Source organism: Mustela lutreola, chromosome 3, assembly GCF_030435805.1.
Source record: "Mustela lutreola isolate mMusLut2 chromosome 3, mMusLut2.pri, whole genome shotgun sequence".
NCBI classification, from domain to species: Eukaryota; Metazoa; Chordata; class Mammalia; order Carnivora; family Mustelidae; genus Mustela; species Mustela lutreola.
In genome coordinates, this window is record NC_081292.1 from 107,994,394 (window position 1) to 108,015,898 (window position 21,505).

Here is a 21,505-nt window from a genome sequence, read left to right on the forward strand (position 1 = left end):
TCCCATGACTTGCCTGAGATACTCAGCAAGAAGAGGCTGCAGTTCAGTCTAGCGCCTTTGGTTTCAAATCCCTGCTCCGAGGTTCCATCTGTCTCTTCACTCGGCGGGGGACAGGGGCCTGTCTTCCTGTCTTATGTAGATCTATCTCCCCTTTATTCTCTGGATCTCAGTTCTTTTCACTGTGAGCACTCCCTCCCCACCAACCATGTTAAGGAGGAAAGTGAACTGAACATTTGAACCCTTTTATAAAACAAAGCCTCCCAGTGTTCGGCGGGGAAAGCATTCTGGACAGAAGCCTCAACATAGAGAAGGCATCTTGCTGGTGGGTGACCATGGACAAGTGCCGTTCCACTTAGGGCCTTGGCTTCCCATCTCTGCACCTCCCCACCACAGAGACAAGAAGTTCACCCCTTTGCGCTTGGTGAACACTCCTGGAAGGAAAAAAGTCAGATGCTTATTTCCCAGGGCAGAGAACCCAGCCCGTCTGGTTGATGAGTTCCACTCTGAAAAACAGGTTGGCCCGTGACACCTTTCTACAGTGACCTCCATGGACTCCATATATATTTAGGAATCAAAGTTTTTTAAAAACCCACAAGAGACGGACAGGAGCACCAGCCGAGGAAGGGGAGCCTGCAATGATCAAGGCAGGGCAGAGACCAAAAATCGATGGTAGGAGTAGCCACCAGAGCAGATCCGGTGCAGAGGGAAGGCACTAGTGTGGAATGAAATGGCTGAAGGCAGAAACCCCAGCTCTGGGGGCAGAAAAAAAGACACAGGAAAGGGGGCAACTGGTTACCCAGAAATGCACATCTGAGGGTGAGGATGGAAATCTCCACTGGTCCCCTTCACCCTCACTCATTCCCAGGATGGCTGTTAATCATTACTCAAGGCCTGCTAAGGCCCCTTGACGCCCCCACACCCCTCCGGAGTTCGACAGGCCCAGATACGTGCTCTTTGGAAATGTGCTCTGGAATAAAAAATGGCACCTGATGCCGTCTTGGCCCTTATCAAAGCCAGACACGCACACACCCTTGCCTCTGGAGGAGGCTATGGGAAGTATTGGAAGGCTAGAGGGCTGTCCTGGGAAGCTTGCTGGAAGGGTTCGGGAAGGATTCCCAGACGGGATAGCTGGCTGCTGGAAGCTCCAGTTGTTCAAGGATTATGCACCCCCCCAACCAGAAGGGCAGGGTTCAAATCGCATCAAATGGTTTGAAAACCCAGCATATGCAAGAAATCGAGGGAATCTTGAATTCTGCATCCCTGCCATGACCAAGCTACAGCAGGGAAATGTGCCCATAAGGCCCTTTGAGCTGGTGAAGAAAGTCTGAGGCACCGCCTAGATACACTTTGCTGGAGGAATGATCCACTCTGGGCAGCCCCAGGAGACCCCAGAGCCCGTATCCTGGCACAGAGTCAACAAAACAAGTAGCGGCCGCACTTAGCTCTGCAGCCAGCCCAGGTACCGGTTCCCATGCTGCTTGCAAATCTATTCTCATCCTGAGAAGAAGGATTCAAGAAAAGGGTTTTTTAAAAGTGTTACTTTTTCTAAAACCAACATCCTACTAACTTGGCTATGCCTGGGCAGTTGGGGGCACGGAAGCACAATCCTGGCCTCTGGCCCCCGCAGGCCAGCTGCAAAGGCTGCTAAGCTGATTCTGGCCAACCACCCGAAAGGTTATTGGCTGAGAGACAGCAGTTTCAAGGTCATTGCCCCACCCTCCCGCCGCTCCCTCCACCCCCACCGGAGGTCTCCTGTTGGGAAAGTCCCATCTTGACCACACTTTCTTGCAGAAACCAAAGTCCTCGGATTTAGGAGGGGGGCCTAAAATTTCGTTGGTTGGCCCCAGGGGTGGGTGATGCTGCTTAAGTGCAGGCCACTCATGGCATTCAGAAAGAAGAGGAAGGAAGCCGTGAACTCGCACCAGAACATCAGGGTGAAGCCAGTGAGCGTGACATGGTTCCAGAGGAGGATCACGAAACTCAGGAGGCCTCCGGAGGAGAGGATGAAGGAGATGAGGAGGACGACAGAGCCCATGGCCCACTTGCGCCGTGAGTGGAGGTCTTCACACACCTGGGACACCATGAGGAGCTCTAGGCCCAAAATGGCAGCCACCACGGCCAAGGCGCCCACACTGCGGGCCAGGACCATGCCCACGGCCAGCCCAGGCACATGTGCCTGACTCAGGTCTCTGAGACAGTGTGTCCCCATCTGGTTGGAGGAAGTGCAGAAGTGCCAGAGCCCGAAGAGGTGGTCTCCATCCAAGAGCCAGTAGCCATCGCAGATGGAGACAGAGGAGAGGACCAAGGCCAGGGCAGCGCAGACAATGATGAGGACCCGGATGAAGGATTCCAAGAAGGGCCGCTGGGGCCTCCTCTGGGCCAGCAACCTCTGGGCCTGGAAGACATCATGGAGGGCATGTCAGGAAAAGGGCCCTGCTCCACCCCTCCAACCTCTTCAGGAAAAACTCTTGTCCATGCCCCCAGCTTCCCAAAGCCTTAGTTTCTGCTGTAGTTACCTTCAAGGCCCAGAATGCCAACCTTTGCAAGTAGCTTCTGTCCCCCCTCCTCCTTGCCTTTCAGCAAAGACCCACCTCCTTGGGGAGGCTTTCCCCCATTCTACCTGCTCCCTGTCCTCCATTCAAGACCTAGAAGCACCAAATGTCCCAACTATTCATCAGGCATGAAAAGTTCCCTGACCTTTCTTTAATGATCTCCACAAATAAGAGACCCAAATTCCATTGACTAGCAGGTTGGCAGATCCTAGTCGGTTCTGAATTCAGTAAACTTGTCAGGCCAGGCTAGTGTGACCTTGAATTTGCAGCACCCCCTGGGTTTCTTTGTACACAAAACAAGAATCTGAGCACTGGATTATTAGTATTTTTTTTTAATTAGCATGCTGATACAAGCTACATTCCCCTTCTCCCAGGACTTCCCAGTACACTTCAGTTTTACCCTAATCTCCACCCAGCTGGTTCTGCACGTACCAGACTCCATGTTATTACCTTGTTTTCCTCAGTACTGAAAATGATGTTTGCACTTTGCCCTTCAGTCTTGTCCAGCCTGAACCTGAACCCCACCCAGAGTTTGTCAATCAGTATGTCTGTCTAGTAGCTTCTGGGCGTGGAGAGGTCGCTGAGGCTCTTTCCAGCCCTGAAGGGTGCACCTGCCCCTCCCTTCTGGCAAACTGGGCCAGGCATCCAGTGAGGTGTCCCTTATCTCACAGCCCTGGGACACCAACAGGTATGGGTTCCATCCCCAACCAGAAAGCAAAAGAAGAAAAATATTGCAAAGAGTCAAACTCCTTACCACTGCTTACAAGCCCTGCTTCTGCCCTGCCTCCCTCTCCCACTTCTCTCCCCAGCACACTCTTCCTGGCCCCTTTGCTCAGACATAGCAGACCCAAAGACAGACCCAAAGACCCAGACCGAATGACAAAGCCTAGAACTTTGTTCCTCAGACCTACTGGCCCCTCCACCTAAAAGGTTTTTCTCCAGGCTACTTCCTTCTCTCCAGTCTTCTTGTCTCTGTAGAAATGTACCTTCCTCACAGAGAGCTTTCCTGCCTCCCCAACCCCACCCAAACCAGGTCTCTTCCTGTCAGGGGCTCTGTCTTCTTCACGGTTCAGACCACCAGTCATCCACTCCCTTCTGACTTGTACTGATTATATATTGCCTGTTGCATGCAGACACTGTGCTCTCCAAGAGGGCAGGGCCCCCCAGTTAGGCATCCCTGGTCTGTGGCGCAGAGCCTGACCTGGGCATTCAGTGAGCGTTTGAGTGGAGCCGCAGGATGAATGAACAGTCATCGCCACCACTGTCCCCGCCATCCAAAGCTCTCTCTCAATGAGTCTCCTGCCCGGTCATAAGTTACCCCCCCTTTACAGCGTATATGGAAGAAACCCAGGCGACAGCCCAGTCTGGGAGGCAAGCAAAGCGGGGAGTCATGCGCGGGGAAACCGGACAGGGTTTCCTATACCATGTATGAATGGAGGCTTCCAAAAGCAATCGGTGGTAACAGAAAGCAAAGCCATGCTCCAAGGAGACTCTTGCTGTCACAGCCCCAGCAGGAACATCAGGTCGGTGGCTAACCTGCCCACCTGAGCAAGAGTCACTGCTAATTTCAGCCCGAGGGATAAAAGAATAAGGACCTGGTTTGCTTTCATCACTTCTACCAAAGCAGGGCCCTATTTTACTCAAACCTGTGAGACTGGTTGAGTAGGGAGCTCCACCGCGGGTATGTAAGGAGGGAAACTATGTCACGCAGAGGTCAGATGACCTCCCCCACGTCACTCACCTAAATCACAGTAAAAAAACCGTTACGCTGCCTGCAAAACTGTATATTGTACAGGGCGTGGGATGCATCCGGCCAACACAGTGACCCAACACACAGTGATGGGGGCCTTTGTGTTAGGGGCTCAGTACGACTGGTGAGGGAAAGTAGTAGACAGTGAAGAGGGATGCCCAAAGCAGGGTCAGGGCCCTAACTCACACCCCACACAAAGGCAGCCTGGCACGTTATAAAGAACACTCCAGTGGAGTCGGCTGTGGTTCTCCAACAAGGACCCCTTGCTTCCTAAGCGGCTTCCAGGGGGCTGAGATGGGGCCAGAGGACGCTGAGTGGGCCAGCTAGGACTGCTTCCCCACTTCAACCACAACAGGCCCTTCTTACCTGCTGGAGACACTGGGAGCCTAGGAGTCTGTGTTGAATTGCATCAGAAAACAACAACAACAAAACCAAACCAAACGGCTTTTCTGCTAAGAAACAGACTAAGGAAATCTTGAAACTTCTGTGTCTACAAACCATTAAAGGTGTTTGTTCTTGGGTTTGCCCATAGTGTTTCTCTGAGCCTCTCTGGCCCTCAGGTGTCTCATCTACAAAATGGAGTTGGTGACCTCCGCAGGAGACCAAGTGCCAGGAAGTTACCTGGCCGGGTTAGGAGAGGCCCCTAGAAAGTCGGTTGGTAAGGTTGGGAGATGGGAAAGCCCCAGATGCAAGACCCCAATCAAGTCATGAAACACAGGACACAGGACCCAGAAAACAGGTATGTTCTGTGCCCCACTCAGCACCACCTGCCTTGGGCACAGACTGGACTTTAGTCTCCAACCCTTCAGACACCACACTGAGATCAAAGAGAAAACAGCTCAGGTCATTTCATCTCTTTCCCCTCCCACCTCTGTGCAGGCCTTCTTGTAAACTCTCTGATCACCTAGAAAACTCCCAAGGATTAAATGAGATCACATATGTAAAGGTACTTGGGGACCTCTGATAATACGAGCAACAAGAATAATGCATATTGGAGTTTTCATTCCGTCCTGCCCCTCTTCAGACTTGCAGTGACCCAGGGCCTGAAACCTCCTCCCGGAGGGCAGCTCGCAGCAGTGTGCTCAGCCGAGGGCCAATGGACAAGAGGGAATCAAGGCTGTCTAGAGCTGCCCCTGCCCTGCCGACCTCCAGCTGTGGGACCTTGGCCAAGGCACTTAAATCTCTTTTCCTCTGCGAAAAAATGTGTTTCTCTTTTCCATCTCTAAACCCGAATGATTCTATGTTCAGGACAGGGTCACTCAATATTCCTGCACCACTGAGTCCAATGGCAAGGTCTTCTTTTCCTCCATACCCCAGGACCCCACCGGCTCCCCTCAACCCCACAGGCCCTGCTCACATCCTCAACAACCTCTGTACAGGCCCAGGTCAAGCCCTCACCATTATTAACCAGAAACTTCTTAGCCAGCTTCCTGAAGACTTGGCCTGCACAGACCCATCGAGCCTGCTTTTTGCTGTCTGTGCTCTGGCATGCATGCATCCCCTCTCTTGGGGGTTTTCTTACCATAAAGGAAGATACAGCGGTCTTCCTCTGGGTAGGGCAGGAAGAAATTATCACAAGAGCTAAAAACAGCCCCTGGCACAGCTTTAAGGGGCTCAGAAAAGAGCAGCCACAATCAGCGTCTGCAAGGGGCAGCGTCCAGTGCGCCCACCCTGCAGGGAGCAGCCTATGCTGTATGCCCCCCTATCCATGGCCCTCCCTGTCTCTCCATGCGCTAGCGAGGTCCCTCCCCTGCTCCCAGTCTTCTGGCCCCTCGGGGCCCAGCACGCAAAGTCCCACCCTGTTAATCCAGCCAGTCCATTCTGCACCTCTTAATTTAGCACTCACTTCCTCACAGGTCTTCTGAATCCTTGTTTACAAGTCTCTGTCCGCAGTGGACCACGGAGCTACTGGAGGGAAGAAACCACACCTAGTCCCAACCTTCGCTGTGGGTCCCCTTCTCCCCAGGGCCCGTCCCAGACGCTCCCCCTGAAGACACAAGGTTCTGATCCAGAACAAAGAGGAAGCACTTGCTCTCTCTCGCCAGGGCACAGGATGCTGTGTCCCGGCTAGATGGGGTTTGGGGTGGGGGGTGACTGGTGGGTAGGGTTTCTCCTGCTAGTAAAAAGCAGAAAGGGCAAGTAGGATTCGGAGCCAAGAATTCCTGCTTTGAATCTCAATTATGTCGCTCAGCCGGCTGCAGTGGGCTGGCTAATTCACCTCTGAGCCTCAGTTATTTTGTCTATAAACTGGGCAGAACAGCATCTACCAGAGTCAGTGTTGGGGTGCGGGGCTTTGGGCATCTGCATGCAAAGTCAACGAGCCTCTCCCATCGTTAGGATTGTCCCGCCTGAAGACTCGAGACGGGGTGAGCTGGTGAAATGCCTCGGCGGGGCACCTGGGTGGCTCAGTGGGTTAAGCCGCTGCCTTCTGCTCAGGTCATGATCTCAGGGTCCTGGGATCAAGTCCCGCATCGGCCTCTCTGCTCAGCAGGGAGCCTGCTTCCCCCTCTCTCTCTGCCTGCCTCTCTGCCTGCCTCTCTGCCTACTTGTGATTTCTCTCTGTCAAATAAATAAATAAAATCTTTAAAAAAAAAAAAAAAAAAGAAATGCCTCGGCGGAGAAGTTCGCTCTCAGGGTAGCTTAGCTGTCCCGCCACTGAGTTGCCTTTGGACAGCAGCGCGCCCGAGGAAGGGGGCAGGAACGGGTAGGTTCTCAGCCAACTAAACCATCTTTCATCAGCCTGAGAAATCAAACCTTCGGGGATGCGGGTACCTCCCCTCGCTACAGCCTTCTCTATTAATAAAGTATCCGCGCGCAGCACAGAGTGCGTCCCCGCGCCAGCCCCCGAGACGCGTCTGGGAGGTGGGCTTTCTAGCCCCTGCCCGAGAAAGTGCCCGCTTCTCCGGAGACGCATCCTCACGTTACAGAAGACTTGCCTCACTTTGCAAGCGGACTGTGCCCATTCCTCCATCCCAGACGCACCCCTCCCTTTTAAAAAGGCTCTGGTGAGGCTCACCACGGTTACAGGTGACCCCAAAAAAGAAGTAGAAAAATCTACTCCAAAAAGCTTGGGAGCCACGGGGGCTTGCGGGACCGCAGGAGACCTCGCGCAGGAGTAGCACTAGGCCGAGGGCATGGGGGGGTCAGGGTGGGGGCCCCAGGTTGCTTCCGGCCCACCTTCCTCCGAGCCCCTCAAGCTCGCAACAGAGCGCTGGCACTACCCGGCACTCCCGGCACTCCCGGCACCCCTGTCCTCCCGCGCGGCTACGTCTGGTGCTCCGCGCAAAGTCCCCTCCGGCCTCCCGGTGGGGCAGAGCCTCGGGGCGCTCGGGGGCAGCCGGCTCAGCGCCCCGCCTGGTCCCCGGGGTTACCTGCACGGCGATGGCAGTCATGCTGCGCCGGGTTCGGTCGCGCGCTCCTCCTCGCGCCCTCCAGCCGCTCCGCGGCCGCCGCTGCTTTGGGTCTGGACCTCTCCCCGGGGGCGGGGCAGAGAGGCTGGAGGGCGGGGGAGAGGGACAGGGCAATCAAAGCGTAGCACTCGAGCCCGGGGCGGGCACGTCTGGCCCCGCCGCCCTTTGCGGCTCGGTTTACGCTGAGTCAGCGCTGGCGGCCCAGAGGAGCCCCCGGGCAGGGGCAGGGGCTGGGAGGGAGGGCTCCGGACTAGGGGGCGCGGACCAGGCCTGAGCCGGCTAGGGTCCCCCGCCCCCCCCATCCCCCCTACCCCTCCCTCCAGTCTGAGGGAGGAGGATCCGGCCCTCGCAGGAGAGCTGACCGGGCTGACTTCGACGCCGGGAGTTAACTTCCTTGCTCCTGAACCTAGGGGGGCGACTACTCCTGGGGCTCTGATTCCTCAAGGGAGGGCCAGCCCGGCGCCACACGAGCCGGTTCCAGTCCCAGCTTGTCCGGAGGGGGCGGTAAGGTCCAGAGAGGCGAGGTCCGCGCCCGGGCTCTGCTGCCTTCGTCACCCGCTGTGTGGCCTTGGGCCGCTTGTGTAACGTCTCTGAGGCAGGGTCAATAAATAAAACATCTGTGAAAGGTCGGGGTCTTCCGAGGCCCGCAGTAAGTATAAACGTAGTGGAACTTTCTGGGGGCAGTCCTTGCATCGGTTTTGTCTCCCCCAAAGGGGGATATACAAACTGGCTACTTCCTGGCCCTAGGGACCACTGAAAAGGCGAACAGGAGAAAACAAAAGTCACTCAAAGCCTCGCAGGTTGAAGTCCAGCGGAGAGCTGGACATAATTGCTCATCCCAGTCCGGGTTTCACTTCTTCCCACGCCGATGCACCAAAATCACTGGTGGGGGTGGGGGAGTACTTATTAAAACTCAGATTGCTGGGCCCCACCCCCAAATTTCTGATGGAGGAGGTGGAGGGCAAGACCCCACCGTGTGTGTGTGTGTGTGTGTGTGTGTGTGTGTGTGTGTGTGTGTTTCCAACAGGGGGCTATGGCTCCTCCTGGTCTGGGAGCCATGAAAGGAGAACCATTGAGCTAAGCAAAGGACAGCTGTCCAGACAGACCCAGCCAGGTAGGCCCCTCTGTTGGAGGGGAGGCCTTTCCTCCCTGGCTCTCACCGGCCTTCTCCTCCACTTGCAGGCCCCAGAAGCCAGGCTCTCCTTCCTAGGCTCTAGAGGAGGGCCTCACACAGGAAAAGAGGACCTGGCTCTGTTGGGGTGCCCTTTCCAGAGCCCTAGGATGCTCTGTGGAAGGGACTTTCTGGGGTTTCTGGGACCTGAAGAATTTCACTTGACCCAGAGGGGAGTGCCTGGACTCAAAATTAGGAAGAACTGTCAGGATGGCTGACCCATCCCCCACCGTGTGTGTTTGCACGCCTTCTAAGATTCCATGTGTGGTCAGGCATGTTTGGGGATACATTGCCTGTTATGCTTCCTTGGTAAGAACAGAAAATCTTGAATCAGTGGAATTTACAACATGTCTCATCAGCAAGATTGCTAGAGAAGAGAAATGGCTTAGAAATCATAAGGAGGAAGTGACTGTCATTCTACTGTCATAGGAAGGCGGGGGCACAGCCAGGAGTCTGGGTGGAGTTTGTGCTGAGAACCAGGCAACAAGTCTGGAAGCTGGTCACCTGGGCTGGTCCTTTACATTCTAGAATCCCGGAGTTTACCTTGGTGCCCAGGGCTTGGGGCCAAGTGGGCGCACAGCACCCCCTTGGGGTACACTTAATTCCTACTGAGATGGTGAGAGAGGCAAATAACTCTCCAGGAGATGACCATCTGGAGAGGCAAGGAGTTCCCCATGCCATTGGGGGCTACAGCAGGGGCAGAGACGAGGGGTGGGGTGATGGGGTGGGTTCCCCAGGAATTAAAAGCAGAAATAGCATGGGGACAGCACAGAACTAGCCCCCTGTTCCTTGACTTTCTCTGCCTTTCCTCCAGGCATTGTGACAGCTTCAATACCTGTTCTCTGCTTCTAGGCTGGGCCGGTGTTGGAAAAAGGGATGGCCTAAGGAAAGGAAGAAGTGACTCCCATTCCACCCTTCTGACCACTCTTGTTTGGTGAGAAAGACCGAGGCATTGTTCTCAGAGACTTCCAAGGCAGAGACACAGGTGCTGATTAATAAATCAACCAACTGAAGTAATAGATCAGTTGGTTAATAAATCAACCAACTGAAGTAACAGATCTACTGGTCAGTCAACAAGCACTCCCCCTCCTCCGGGCCTTTGTACTTGTTGCTTTCTGTCTGAAATGTACTTCGTGAGGTGCCTGGGTGGCTCAGTCCTTGAGCGTGTCTGCCTTGGGCTCAGGTCATGTTCCCAGGGTCCTGGGATGGAGCCCTGCATTAGGCTCCCTGCTCAGCGGGAAGCCAGCCTCTCCCTCTCCCACTCCCCCTGCTTGTGTTCCTTCTCTCACTATCTCTGTCAAATAAATAAAATCATTTAAAAAAATTCGTTTGAAATGTACTTCCTCAAAATAGACACCTGTAAGGCTCCCTGCCTCACCATTCTTTTGAGATCTAGGCTTAGAGATGACCTTGTTAGGGAAGCTTACCGTGACCACCACATCTAAAACCTCTAGTCACCAATCACACACACACACACACACACACATCCCCTTTCCCTCTGTAGCATAAGCTCCAAGGGGCCAAGGACTTTGCCATGCACACTGGTATATCCCTGGTGCCTAGGACAGAGTCAGGCATATAGTAAGTGCTCAATAAATATTCGCTGAGAACATGGATGAGTTGGTTGAATACCTACCATGTACCCACCACTGTCCTGGCCAATGAGGGACAAGGGAGAAAAAGACAAAGTCTCTGTCAGTGGTAAAATGCTTGGGTTTAGGGTCAAATTCTGCTTCCCCGTTTTTTTCGGCTCCCTCCCTGGCATATCCAGTTCAGGCCACGCTGTTCATCCCCATAGTCCCTCACACCTTGGATCCCATCTATCCTCCCTACCATGGGCCCCATCATCTCTGAGCCCACGATGTCTGTGGACCAGCCTCCTGCTTGGTCTCCCTGCCCCACTCCCCACCTCCTCTATTCCTTCTTGCAGGTTCCTAGCCCCTTTTCCCAAAGCCCATGAGGCTGGAGTTGTCTGATCGCTGCCTACTTCCCTTGCCTTGCCTGGTCTCAGGGCTTCCATGCTCACTGTGTTCTCTCTGTGCGGGAGGACCTCCCACTTCCCAGCTCCTGGGTGTCTACTGGGCAGGGACATCAGCTGGGCCCAGGCCTCGCTTGACTTCCCAGCCTAAGTAGCAGCCGCCCACCCCCCACATGCTTGCCCCTCTCGACGACCTTTGTATGCTCTTTGTCATTAGCTCAATTTCTCTATTTGTTTCTTGCATTTTCTGTCTTCCCCTCTAAAATACCAGAAACCCCCTGAGACCTGGGACTGTCTCTCACTGCTGCATGCCAGTCCTAAAAACAGGGACCCTCAGTAAAGCTCAGAGTGCACTGAGCGGTGGACCAGGCTTCAGATGCCTTCTGGGCCGATTACTTCCCCTCTGGAAGCCCCTCTTTGATGTCATATGGGGAAACTACCCCTCCTGGTGTCATGAGGGTACAGGAGGCAACTGTTGTGAAGTGCCCGAAAGACTGTCTGGCAAACCAGTGCCTGAGGTCCTGTGGTCTAGACTTCCCACTGTCCCCGACCCCAGGGACCAGGGATACTTAGAGAGGAGACAGGGCTCCAGCCCTGCTGTTTGGGAGTGTCAGCCTGCAGAAGGAGATCTCTGCCCTGGAGTTGTCTCCCTTGAGGGGTTGGGGCTGGGGTCTAAGGGGCAAGAGAGGCAGACCCTCCTGGAAGGCACGCAGGGAGTCAGCCCTGAGGTCCGCGGTTCACTGAGCAGCTTAAAAGCTGATGACTAACCCAGTCTGCCCCTCGCCTTGTACTTGGACCTCTCCAACTCTTGCCTGCTTTCTGGCCTTGGAGACAGAACAGCATCTCCCTCTGCCTCTCCCCTCTCCCTTCTCCCTTCTTCCCTCCGTGCCTCCTTCCCAGGGTCCTGCTTTCACCCACGGGTTCTTCCTCTTCTCCCAGCTCCCTTCCTCTGGGCCAGTCCCTGTCCCTTCCTCACCAGGCCTCCTCCTTGCCCTTTGCCTCCTAGGCTCTGCACTCCAGCCCTGCATTCTGACCTCCCTGTCACAGGCCCCATGATTGCGACACACAGGCCTTGTTTACCACATTCTAGTGTGGCTGGGGGCCACGGGGCTCGCCTCGGTCCCTCCTTCCTCCCAGGCAAGCCGCAGGTGTTAAGGAATGAAGCAGGAACCGCACACACACACACAGAGGCACATACATGTTGAAGGTGGCAGGGACTGATGACAATAGGACCTCTGAGGATGATCTTCTTTTTTTTTTTAATTTCAATGAAAATTTATAAGTTTATGCTGATATTATCAATTCAACATTAAGATTCCAGAGGGTTACTTAACTTCTTTGATTTTTAAAATGTCCTCTTAGGCTAAAATTCTTGTCTCCTAACCACTTTAGCAGAATCATTTGCTTTATCCTATAATATACCTATAATGTCTCAAAATAACCATACCAATAAGGAGCTCAGATTTAAATTTCTCGGAGGCATTTTTGTCCTTAGGACATTCTATAAAGAATATACACCCAAGGGGCGCCTGGGTGGCTCAGTGGGTTAAGCCGCTGCCTTCGACTCAGGTCATGATCTCAGGGTCCTGGGATCGAGTCCCACATCGCGCTCTCTGCTCAGCGGGGAGCCTGCTTCCTCCTCTCTCTCTGCCTGCCTCTCTGCCTACTTGTGATCTCTCTCTGTCGAATAAATAAATAAAATCTTTAAAAAAAAAAAAAAAAGAATATACACCCAAAGTGTGTTTTAAAGGCAGCTGAGCCAACAATTTTCTCCACGTCGTGATGCCACCCATCTGTGAAGGTGACCTTTCTGAGGCGGTCTCTGCTTTCTAAAGCAAGTCCTTCCTTGAGATGGGAGGCCCCCAGGGTACAGGGACCCAAAGATTTCCAGACAGACTTCATACCCATGCTGGGGACACTTCTAGCACCTTCTTTTCAGACGGGGACACTGGACTTGTTGGGATACTGTGAGGCAGCCGGTCTCTTGGGGATGGTCCCTATTAGCCTAGTACTTTCAGAAGTCACAAAGAGCAGACTGCCAGCCCAGCCCTGAGAAGAAGGCAGGGTTCTTCCCTAATCACGGCACCCCATCAAGATCAAAGTGTTCAGAAATCAAGATTAGACCGCAGGAATGGAGGGGAAATTAAGTAGTGTAGACGGGGCTTTGCCTAAGCTCTGGGGAAGCCCGGGAAACACCCCTCCGCCCAGGTTATTAGATTTGATGTTTACAAGAAAAACTGGCTGGGTCAAAGGATCTGGAAGGAGTGATAAGGGAGACAAAAATCTCTAGGGAATTCACCGGGAAGAATCCGTCTCGCCAGGAGAGGGGCAGTGGCCTCTGTGAGCTCACTGCTTACCATCCTCCATCCATGGACACGTTTTGTCCAGTGTTTCCTAAATAAAAGCAAAAAAAAAAAAAATCGTCAATCCAAAAATTGGAAGGCTCTCTTCTAAATCCTTGATTCCCAGCTTTTCTGAAAACGCAACACTTTGGAACCCTAAGGGTCCTTTTCTTGGCCACTTTGGGTGAATGCGCTTTGGACAGACTGGGCTCTATGGGCCCCACTGATCTTACCCTGGGTCTGTCCCCTGCCTGGCCCTTGTAAGAATTCAGTGTGTAAGCCCAGCTCTGCGTTGTACTCCTAAAGTAACCCAGCCATGTTTTCAGTGTCTGCATATTTCTACCTCCCCCCGCCCCCACCATGCCCTTCTCTTCCTTGGCCTTGGTTTTGGTTCCCCATAACTCTGGCCTGCCTGAGACCCACCCTAGTCTCTCCTGCCCAAATTCATAACTTTCCTGCAGCAGCTGTCACTCCTCTGGTAGTGATATCTCTCTTCCATGTTCAGGGTCTGGAGACAGAGTCCCCTCAGTCCAGGAGAGCCAAGCTGGTCAGCTTATCACTATTATTTTTTAAGATTTTATTTATTTATATGACACAGAGGGAGAAAGCGCACAAGCAGGGGAAGAGGCAGAGGGAGAGGGAGAAGCAGGTTCCCTGCTGAGCAGAGAGCCTCATGCAAGACTTGATCCCAGGACCCCGAGATCATGGCCTGAGCCAAAGGCAGACACTTAAGTAACTGAGCCACCCAGGTGCCCCCCTATTCATTTTAAAGAGAACCTAACAGGCTAGTGCTGATTACTCTCAGGCTAGGGCCCACCCAGTCCAGAAAATCTGTGACCAAGGGCTGGGGACAGGGTCACATGGTATGAGACATGGCCCCCTGGGCAGCAGAGGCTGTGGGCAAGGAAGGGATGGGAGCAAGGCAGGTATATATGCTGACCAATCATGCCTCCAATGCTCCTCTGTGCAAGGTTCCAAGCCCACACCTCCTTTACAGAGGGCATCTCTTTGTCGATGGTGAAAGGATGCTTCTACCTCGCTTCCAAGTTTGCCCTGGTTGATATTTTGTCTCTGACCCTTATAAACTGATTTTATTAATGCATTTCAAGAATTCTAGATGTGGCATTCTCTAGCTCCTACGTATTTCTAGAGATTTATGTGATTCTCCAACTTTTCAGCCAAGAGATGGACTCCCACCCCAGCTCTGTTTTGTCGGACCCCCGTTGAGGGCATAATCAACCATTCTGCTCCGGGCCTGGCACAGTGACAAGATCCTTGCATTCAAGATCTGCCTAACATTTACCTTCTTCTTGTTCATACCCCTGCTGGCACCCCCCTTTAATGTGTTCACTATGTATCCTTAACTACGGGCAGATACCCGTGTGTGTACACACAGACGTGTGCCTTTGGCATTCTTAAGTGGCATTGGGCTTTCAATCTTCTTCTGTTTCCTTTCCTTTTCTTTCTTTCTTTCTTTTTTTTTTTTTTTAAGATTTTATTTATTTATTTGGGAGAGAGAGAGAGTACAAGAAGAGGGAGTGGCAGAGGGAGAGGAACAAGCAGACTCGAGTTCCGCATCAGGCTCCTGGCTCAGTAGGGGAGTCTGCTTCTTCCTCTCCCTCTGTCTGCCGCTCTGTGTACTTGTGCTCTCTCTCTATCTCTCTGTCAAATACATAAATAAAATCTTTAAAAGAAAAATGTTTGCTACATTAACTGGGTATTCATATCATTTGTATTCTCTCTCTCTCTCTCCCTGACATTAGCCTTTTCTATTGAGGGTGAATTAAACCGGCAGGGGTTGAGGTTTGAGCAAGGGGCCCAGAAGACAGAAGGTGCCCTTGTTCTATTAGGGTCAAAGGAATAGTGGGCCAGACCCAGCTCTAACTCACCAAGAGTCTGACGAACAGCCCTGGACTTTCTCTGGCAGAGGACCCCGGGGGCAGAATGGGTCAGCAGTGGGAAGCCCCATCAAAATCATGAGTATCAGATGTCTTGTATGCTTTGTGTATACCTAGTTTCATAACTAGTCTGTGCCCCTGGGGAAATGTAACATACCGGGAATAGTTCCCATCTTCTGCTCCTTCAACCCCCTTCTGTCTATATTCCCGGTACCATCTTCTGGTCTGTCTGTTGTGTCCTATCCATCTGTACTCAACGCCTTCTGAATTTCATCCTTCCCATTTTTCTGGCAGAACTGAATGTTCTCGAACAATTTAGCAAATGCCTGTGACCTGTTCCCAAGATGCCAGGGCACGACGCCCATATATGTACTTGAATATGCCGAATGTGCCTGTCGCTCCCCAGAATGAGTCCTCGGTGCACACCAGCACCCACAGCTGTGTCAGCTGTGTCTCCCCACATCCTTGTCTACATCTGATTCTATTCTCTTTGTTAAAATTTGCTATTTTGATGGGTATAAACCAGAGCATGTTTATAACTCCAAAAAATTTTCAGAATCCGACACGATAGTTTCTTGATTGGGAAAAGTACACGTTTGCATGTGGACTCTTAGACATGCACTGCAAAAGGCTCTTCCAGTTCTGCCTCCCATGATGATTGGTGACCACTGGTCCAAACTATTGACTGTATTGAAGAACTGCTGTTCTCAGTCTGAAGACCTGCTGATGCGCTCTGTGGGGATGGTGGGGTGACGAGTACATGGTAAGGACTGAGAAGGTCCCCAAACTTTAACTTCCTAATGGACTATAATTCATGACAGAGGTATTTATTACACATTTACATATTTATTTGTAGGTATAAAAAGGTTTTCCTAACCATGGAGGTACTTGGAACCAAGTAGGTTCCAAACTTTCTCCCCTTTTGTTTTCCAAACTTTTTGGTGGCGGAGGGACAGGGGGAGCAGAGGGTAGTTTCCTGCTTTGACTTGGTTGTGCCCCTCCTAGAAGCTGGTTATCCATGGCGGCAAGGTGAAAAGGCCTGGCCCATTAGAGCTGGCCCCAAGATGGCCCCAGGGCTGCCATCTTGGAGAAATGAAGAATAGGAGGGGAAAAAGACATTTTTTATCATTTTCCCAGGAAAAAAGCCCAGGTCTCACAGAAGTTAAGGGTTTCATGTTGAAGTGATTCAGAATTCACCACTGGGACATCAAAACCCTTTGGAACTCAAGTTGTTTGAGAATAGGTTGCTGTGTTTGTATGTTTCTTTGTTTTTCTGATCTGCCTTATCCACCTAAAAGCAGAGCCTCAAAAGAACTTGAAGGGAAGGAAACACTGTTTTTCCTCTACCCATCTTTGGGTCATTGTCTGGGGCCCTGTCAACTGGACTGACAAAAGATGGATACACAAGAGAAAAACAAGTAATAGTTTGTTAGTGGGAGTATCACCTACGGACACTGGGTTGGGGGCAGGGGGGAGGCAGGCACTCAGTGATTAGTAACTCAAAGAAGTGGGTTAGAACTTGGCCCTGCAGCATTTTAAAAAGAATATTACATTTATTTTATAATTTTTATTTATTATTGAAATATAAGTGACAATGTTAGATTAGTTTGGGATATACAACTTAGAGACTGGACAGTTACATGCACTGCTCATTGCTCACGGTCAGTGTATCCCTCTGTCACCATACAACATTATTACAATACTATTGACTCTATCCCCTTAGCTGTGCTTTCCATCTTTGTGATTTATTTAGTTCACTACTGGAAACTGGTACCTCTTAATCCCCTTTCCCTATGCCATTCATTTCCCCTCCCCCAACCACCAGTTTGTTCTCTGTATTTGAGTCCCTTTTTTTGTTGTTGTTCATTTTTTTTTCTTTTTAGATTCCACATGCAAGTGAAAAAAAAAATGGCAAGACAAAGGAAAAAGGCTGAGTTTCCAGGGCAGTGAGTCGTGGGGAGGCAAATCCATGGGGGAGATTAGTGGAAGGTAGGGGCCAGTTAGTAATCTTGTGAAGTGGCTTCCTCTGGGGCCATGTCTGAGCTGGTAGGGGTCTACAGTTGTCCCCTGTGATGAAGTTTTATCCTTACTGGTAGAGAAGAGAGGATGGACACCTTGGTAAGTGTATGTTCTGCTTTTAGGGAAATAGCGAATGGACAGAGAACTTCTCTTTTTTAATTTTTTAAATTATTTTTAAAAAAAGATTTTATTTATTCATTTGACAGAAATCACAAGTAGGCAGAGAGGCAGGCAAAGAGAGGAAGGGAAGCAGGCTCCCCATCGAGCAGAGAATCCGATATCCAATGTGGGACTCGACCCCAGGACCCTGAGATCATGACCTGAGTGGAAGGCAGAGGCTTTAACCCACTGAGCCACCCAGGTGCCCCAGAGAATTTCTCTTGTCTCTGCTTTTTCTCAGTTGCCTTCAGCTCAAAATAATCCTTATGACAAAGTGGCATATTGTGGGATGGCATCTTCTGCTACCGTTCTAACCCAATCATCATCAATCCGCTCCCTGGGAGCAACAATGGAAAATGGAATGGAAGTCCAACAATGGAAGTCTTATCGCTAGAGACTAAAAGTCAGCATCCCACCTAAACAGAAGTTGTCACCATATCACATCTCCCATCTGCTCTCCTAAGAGCCTGTTGATCTTTCCCCAAAGTCATTTGTTTTCCTGTAAGTGCCCTTTCTCTCTTACTTCCCCTTTTAAGAAGTCATTGGCTCTTTTCAAGAGTATCTTCTTCCCCTCTCCTTTCTCTATTTAGTGGCATAGAAGCACCAAATTCCAGCTCCTCTTTCAGTCATGTTGTGTGTGTGTGTGTGTGTGTGTGTGTACACCCCTGTTTGTACATGATTAAACTCCGTCTTTGTTCTTGCTAAGCTGTCATTTGTCTCTTTATTTATTTTTTTTTAAGATTTTATTTATTTGACAGAGAGAGATCACAAGTAGGCAGAGAGGCAGGCAGAGAGAGAGGAAGAAGCAGGCTCCCTGCTGAGCAGAGAGCCCGATGCGGGACTCGATCCCAGGACCCTGAGATCATGACCTGAGGCGAAGGCAGCGGCTTAACCCACTGAGCCACCCATGCACCCATGTCATTTGTTTCTTTAATTCACAGGGCCCAATGATCTAACGTAAGAGGGTGGGGGAAAACTTTGTTTCCCAACAGTATCTTCTGTCATTACCAGTCTGCTTCCTGGTGACTTTCTCCCCATATACCAGTGGTCCCCAACTGGTTTACTATGGCTGCTCAGCTGATGGAAGTTTAGATTTAATGATCTGGGCTGCTCAGTTAAAAACATTGTCCTAGACTCTAGAATTGTGACTGGGGCACACCCTGCCCAGGTCCCCTCCCTAACGTTCTCTACTCCCCTTTCCCCAGCTTCCTTCCTTCATTGACCTGGAACTCAACTGGGTGTGAGGAACCATTAACATTAAGTGGGTAGATGGTCAATTTACTTCCCTCAAGGAAGTAAACTTTTAACATGCAGATAGATACTGGTATACCAAGACAGATCCCTAATTTGAACACTACCAGGCCTTGTAGAAAAATGGGACTACAGAAAGTTTTTAGGCTGATGCTAGACCCTAAACCAGGATTTTCAACCCAACCTGCACACTAGGATCACCTGGGGAACTTGTAAAAAGACACCCAAGACCAACCCCCACCCCAGACCAATCAATTCAGTGTCTCTGTGGGGCTGCGGATGGACATTCTTTCTTAAGGCTTCCCAGATGAGTTTTTTTTTAAGATTTTATTTATTTATCTGACAGAGAGAGAGAGGCAAGAGGGCATAAGCAGGGGGAGTGGCAGGCAGAGGGAGAGGAAGAAGCAGGCTACTGTGGAGCAGGGGAAGCCTGATATGGGACTCAATCCCAGAACTCCAGGATCATGACCTGAGCAGAAGGCGGTGGCTTAACCAGCTGAGCCACCCAGGTGCCCCAGAAGATTTAAATATGCAGCTGAGATTGAAAATCTCTGTCCTAAGGGCTTTTTGCTTTCCTTAGTTTCTTGTTTACCTTCTTCTCTTCTGGGTTCTTGAGAGATTTTATTTATTTATTTATTTATTTATTTGTCGGAGAGAGACACAGTGAGAGATCCCTCTCACACAAGCAGGGTGAGTGGGAGAGGGAGAAGCAGGCTTCCTTTGGAGCAGGGAGCCTCATGCAGGGCTCGATTCCACAGCGCTGGGACCATGACCTGAACCGAAGGTAGATGCTCAGTGACTGAGTCACTCGGGTGCCCCCAGAAGATGTTTTTGTTGTAGGATAATTGGAAGGCAGGCAGACAGAGACAAGGGAACCCCGCCCTAAGAGGAAACCACCCCCCCCTTTTCAAAAAATTTATTCATTTGAGAGAGAGAGAAAAAAAGAGAGTGAGAGAGGGAAAGAGAGAAATAGTACCTGCAAGGGGGAGGAGGGAGAAGCAGACACCCCCTGGGCCAGGAGCCCAATGTGGGGCTCGATCCCAGGAATGAGAGATCAGCACCTGAGCTGAAGGTAGATGCTTAACCACCTGAGCCACCCAGGCACCCACAACAGAAAACTACCCTTAAAAAAAAGGATTTTACCCCACCCCCTCCCGCCCCGCCCTGCAAGGATCCCTCCCTCCTGTTCCATGTGACAAAATCCTGATTAGATGACAGGCGTGAGGAGGGTTAATCACATTAAAACAGCCTGCTAAGAAGCCCCTAAAACCCCCTAAACTTAAAACCTCCCACGGCAACCCTTTCAGGTCCCCTCCCTCCTCAGGGAGGTACTATCCTTTAGCTATTGCTCAATACACTTTGCTTTGCTGCCCATCCCTCTGGTCTACCTCATCATTCTTTGAAGGGGCGTGACCAAGAACCACAGGCAGCCATGGAGGAAAAAAAAAGTCCTATAACATTTTGACCTTAGAGTTTTGCTTGTGTGTCTGCTTCCCACCACTTACAAAGCAAGGTGGGTTCCGAAGGGCAGGGTGGGTGTTGGCTCTTTGTTTCGGTAAACGTTGTAAGTCAGAGACCACGCGTGTGTAGGCATGTACGGTGTGGATCTAGATGGCGACACTTGTTTGCACATCTCTCTTGAGACGCAAAAGTCCTTGCTTTTCCATTTACCCAGCAGTGTCTCACGGCTCAAACACAAGCAAGAACTGGGAAATCAGTCCTCCAAAAATTCCCCAACAGAGTCCGGGGAGTTAGTACTGAATTCACTTATTACACTGCTCCGTGTTCCTATGTGCTCACGTCAATGGGAAAAGTTTAAGAGGACAAGGAGCCCATGAGGGACTTAAAAGACTTAAAGTCACTCGTACCTGACAGGGCTAGCTGCAAATATTTGGAAATCTGATTTATGCACCCTCAGATAAAAAAGGTATTCATGTGTGGTTTGTGTTAGAGGTGCAATAATATAGTAATATTTGCCGAGCACTTATGTCCTAGGTCCCATGCCAAGCATGCTAGAGTGAATTGTTTGATTTATTCCTCATCTCCCCCTTTTAAGGCAGGCACTATGATTATATCCATTTGGAGGGAGGAAACAAGCTCAGAGAGGTTAAGCAACAGATCCAGGCACACACAGATGGTAATGGATACCATTTTGGGGGGTTAAACCCAGGCCTCTTTGCAAGGTCAGCACTCTGAACCTCAGCATGTCACTCTCAACCCAGACTCACTGCTCACATCCGGGGTGCTTGGAAAAGAGTGCTTATTCAAAGAGTCTCTTAAGTCTATTTTCTAGAGCTTTCCAGAATGTTCTAGGTGGTGAGCAGAGATGGCAAGTGAAGAACCTGGAAATGCCTCTCTTTGGGCAAAATGTCATTGGAAAGTGTACCAGGCAGGAGGACTGTGTGTCTGTGGCTCTCAGTCTGCCCACCCTACACCCTCCTGGGCAGGGGGGACTGGGCTGAACTGTTCTGCCACTTATCCCAGGTCACACCACTCTGGGGGTTTAGAAGGAGTCACCCCAAGATGTACCACTTTGCCTTACAAATTATTTCAAGCTTAAAATGATCAAGGCCCAAAAGACTTAGGAAGAAATTCAAGCCTTCCCCTTAACTGCCTAGAAGTATGTAGGTAATGGACGCAACTGTTTGAGGAAGGGAGCTATGACCATAGAGAACCACAGTATGATTATGAACTGAGGCTAGTGGACGGGGAGGAATTCAGCAAAGACTGTTTGTTACAATGCCTCTGTCTCATTGTTCCTGAGGGGACCCAGCAAATATTTGTTTACCAAATATTTACTCTTTTTCATCTTCCTGTGAATTGTCTTCCTCCTCTTTGAAGCCCCAGACCCCTATGCACGTCTCCTTAGTTCAGGATAACGTGTATTCTTCATTCCGTGTTTGCAATCTTGTTTTTATGCAGACTCTCCACAGGTCCACAGTTATATTTTATTTTCTCCTGTTAATCTGTCATTC

At 50.9% G+C, this 21,505-nt stretch overlaps 1 protein-coding gene across 1 annotated transcript; it reads right to left on the reverse strand.

Moving 5' to 3' along the window:
* Positions 1–226: 226 nt before the first annotated feature.
* On the reverse strand, positions 227–7,815 carry TMEM37 (transmembrane protein 37). The gene is made up of 2 exons (XM_059166648.1): positions 7,674–7,815; positions 227–2,395 (listed from the first exon to the last, which is right to left on the reverse strand). The coding sequence occupies exons 1-2, from the start codon at positions 7,692–7,694 to the stop codon at positions 1,823–1,825; spliced, it is 594 nt and encodes a 197-aa protein (XP_059022631.1). The 5' UTR covers positions 7,695–7,815; the 3' UTR covers positions 227–1,822.
* Between the last annotated feature and the right edge of the window lie 13,690 nt (positions 7,816–21,505).

What these genes read in the sequence shown, in the direction of transcription:
- TMEM37 (XM_059166648.1), bottom strand. Translation starts at nt 7,694, where the DNA reads ATGACTGCCATCGCCGTGCAG. An exon ending in TGACTGCCATCGCCGTGCAG is followed by an intron (nt 2,396 to 7,673) that starts GTAACCCCGGGG and finishes GATGTCTTCCAG; the next exon opens with GCCCAGAGGTTGCTGGCCCA.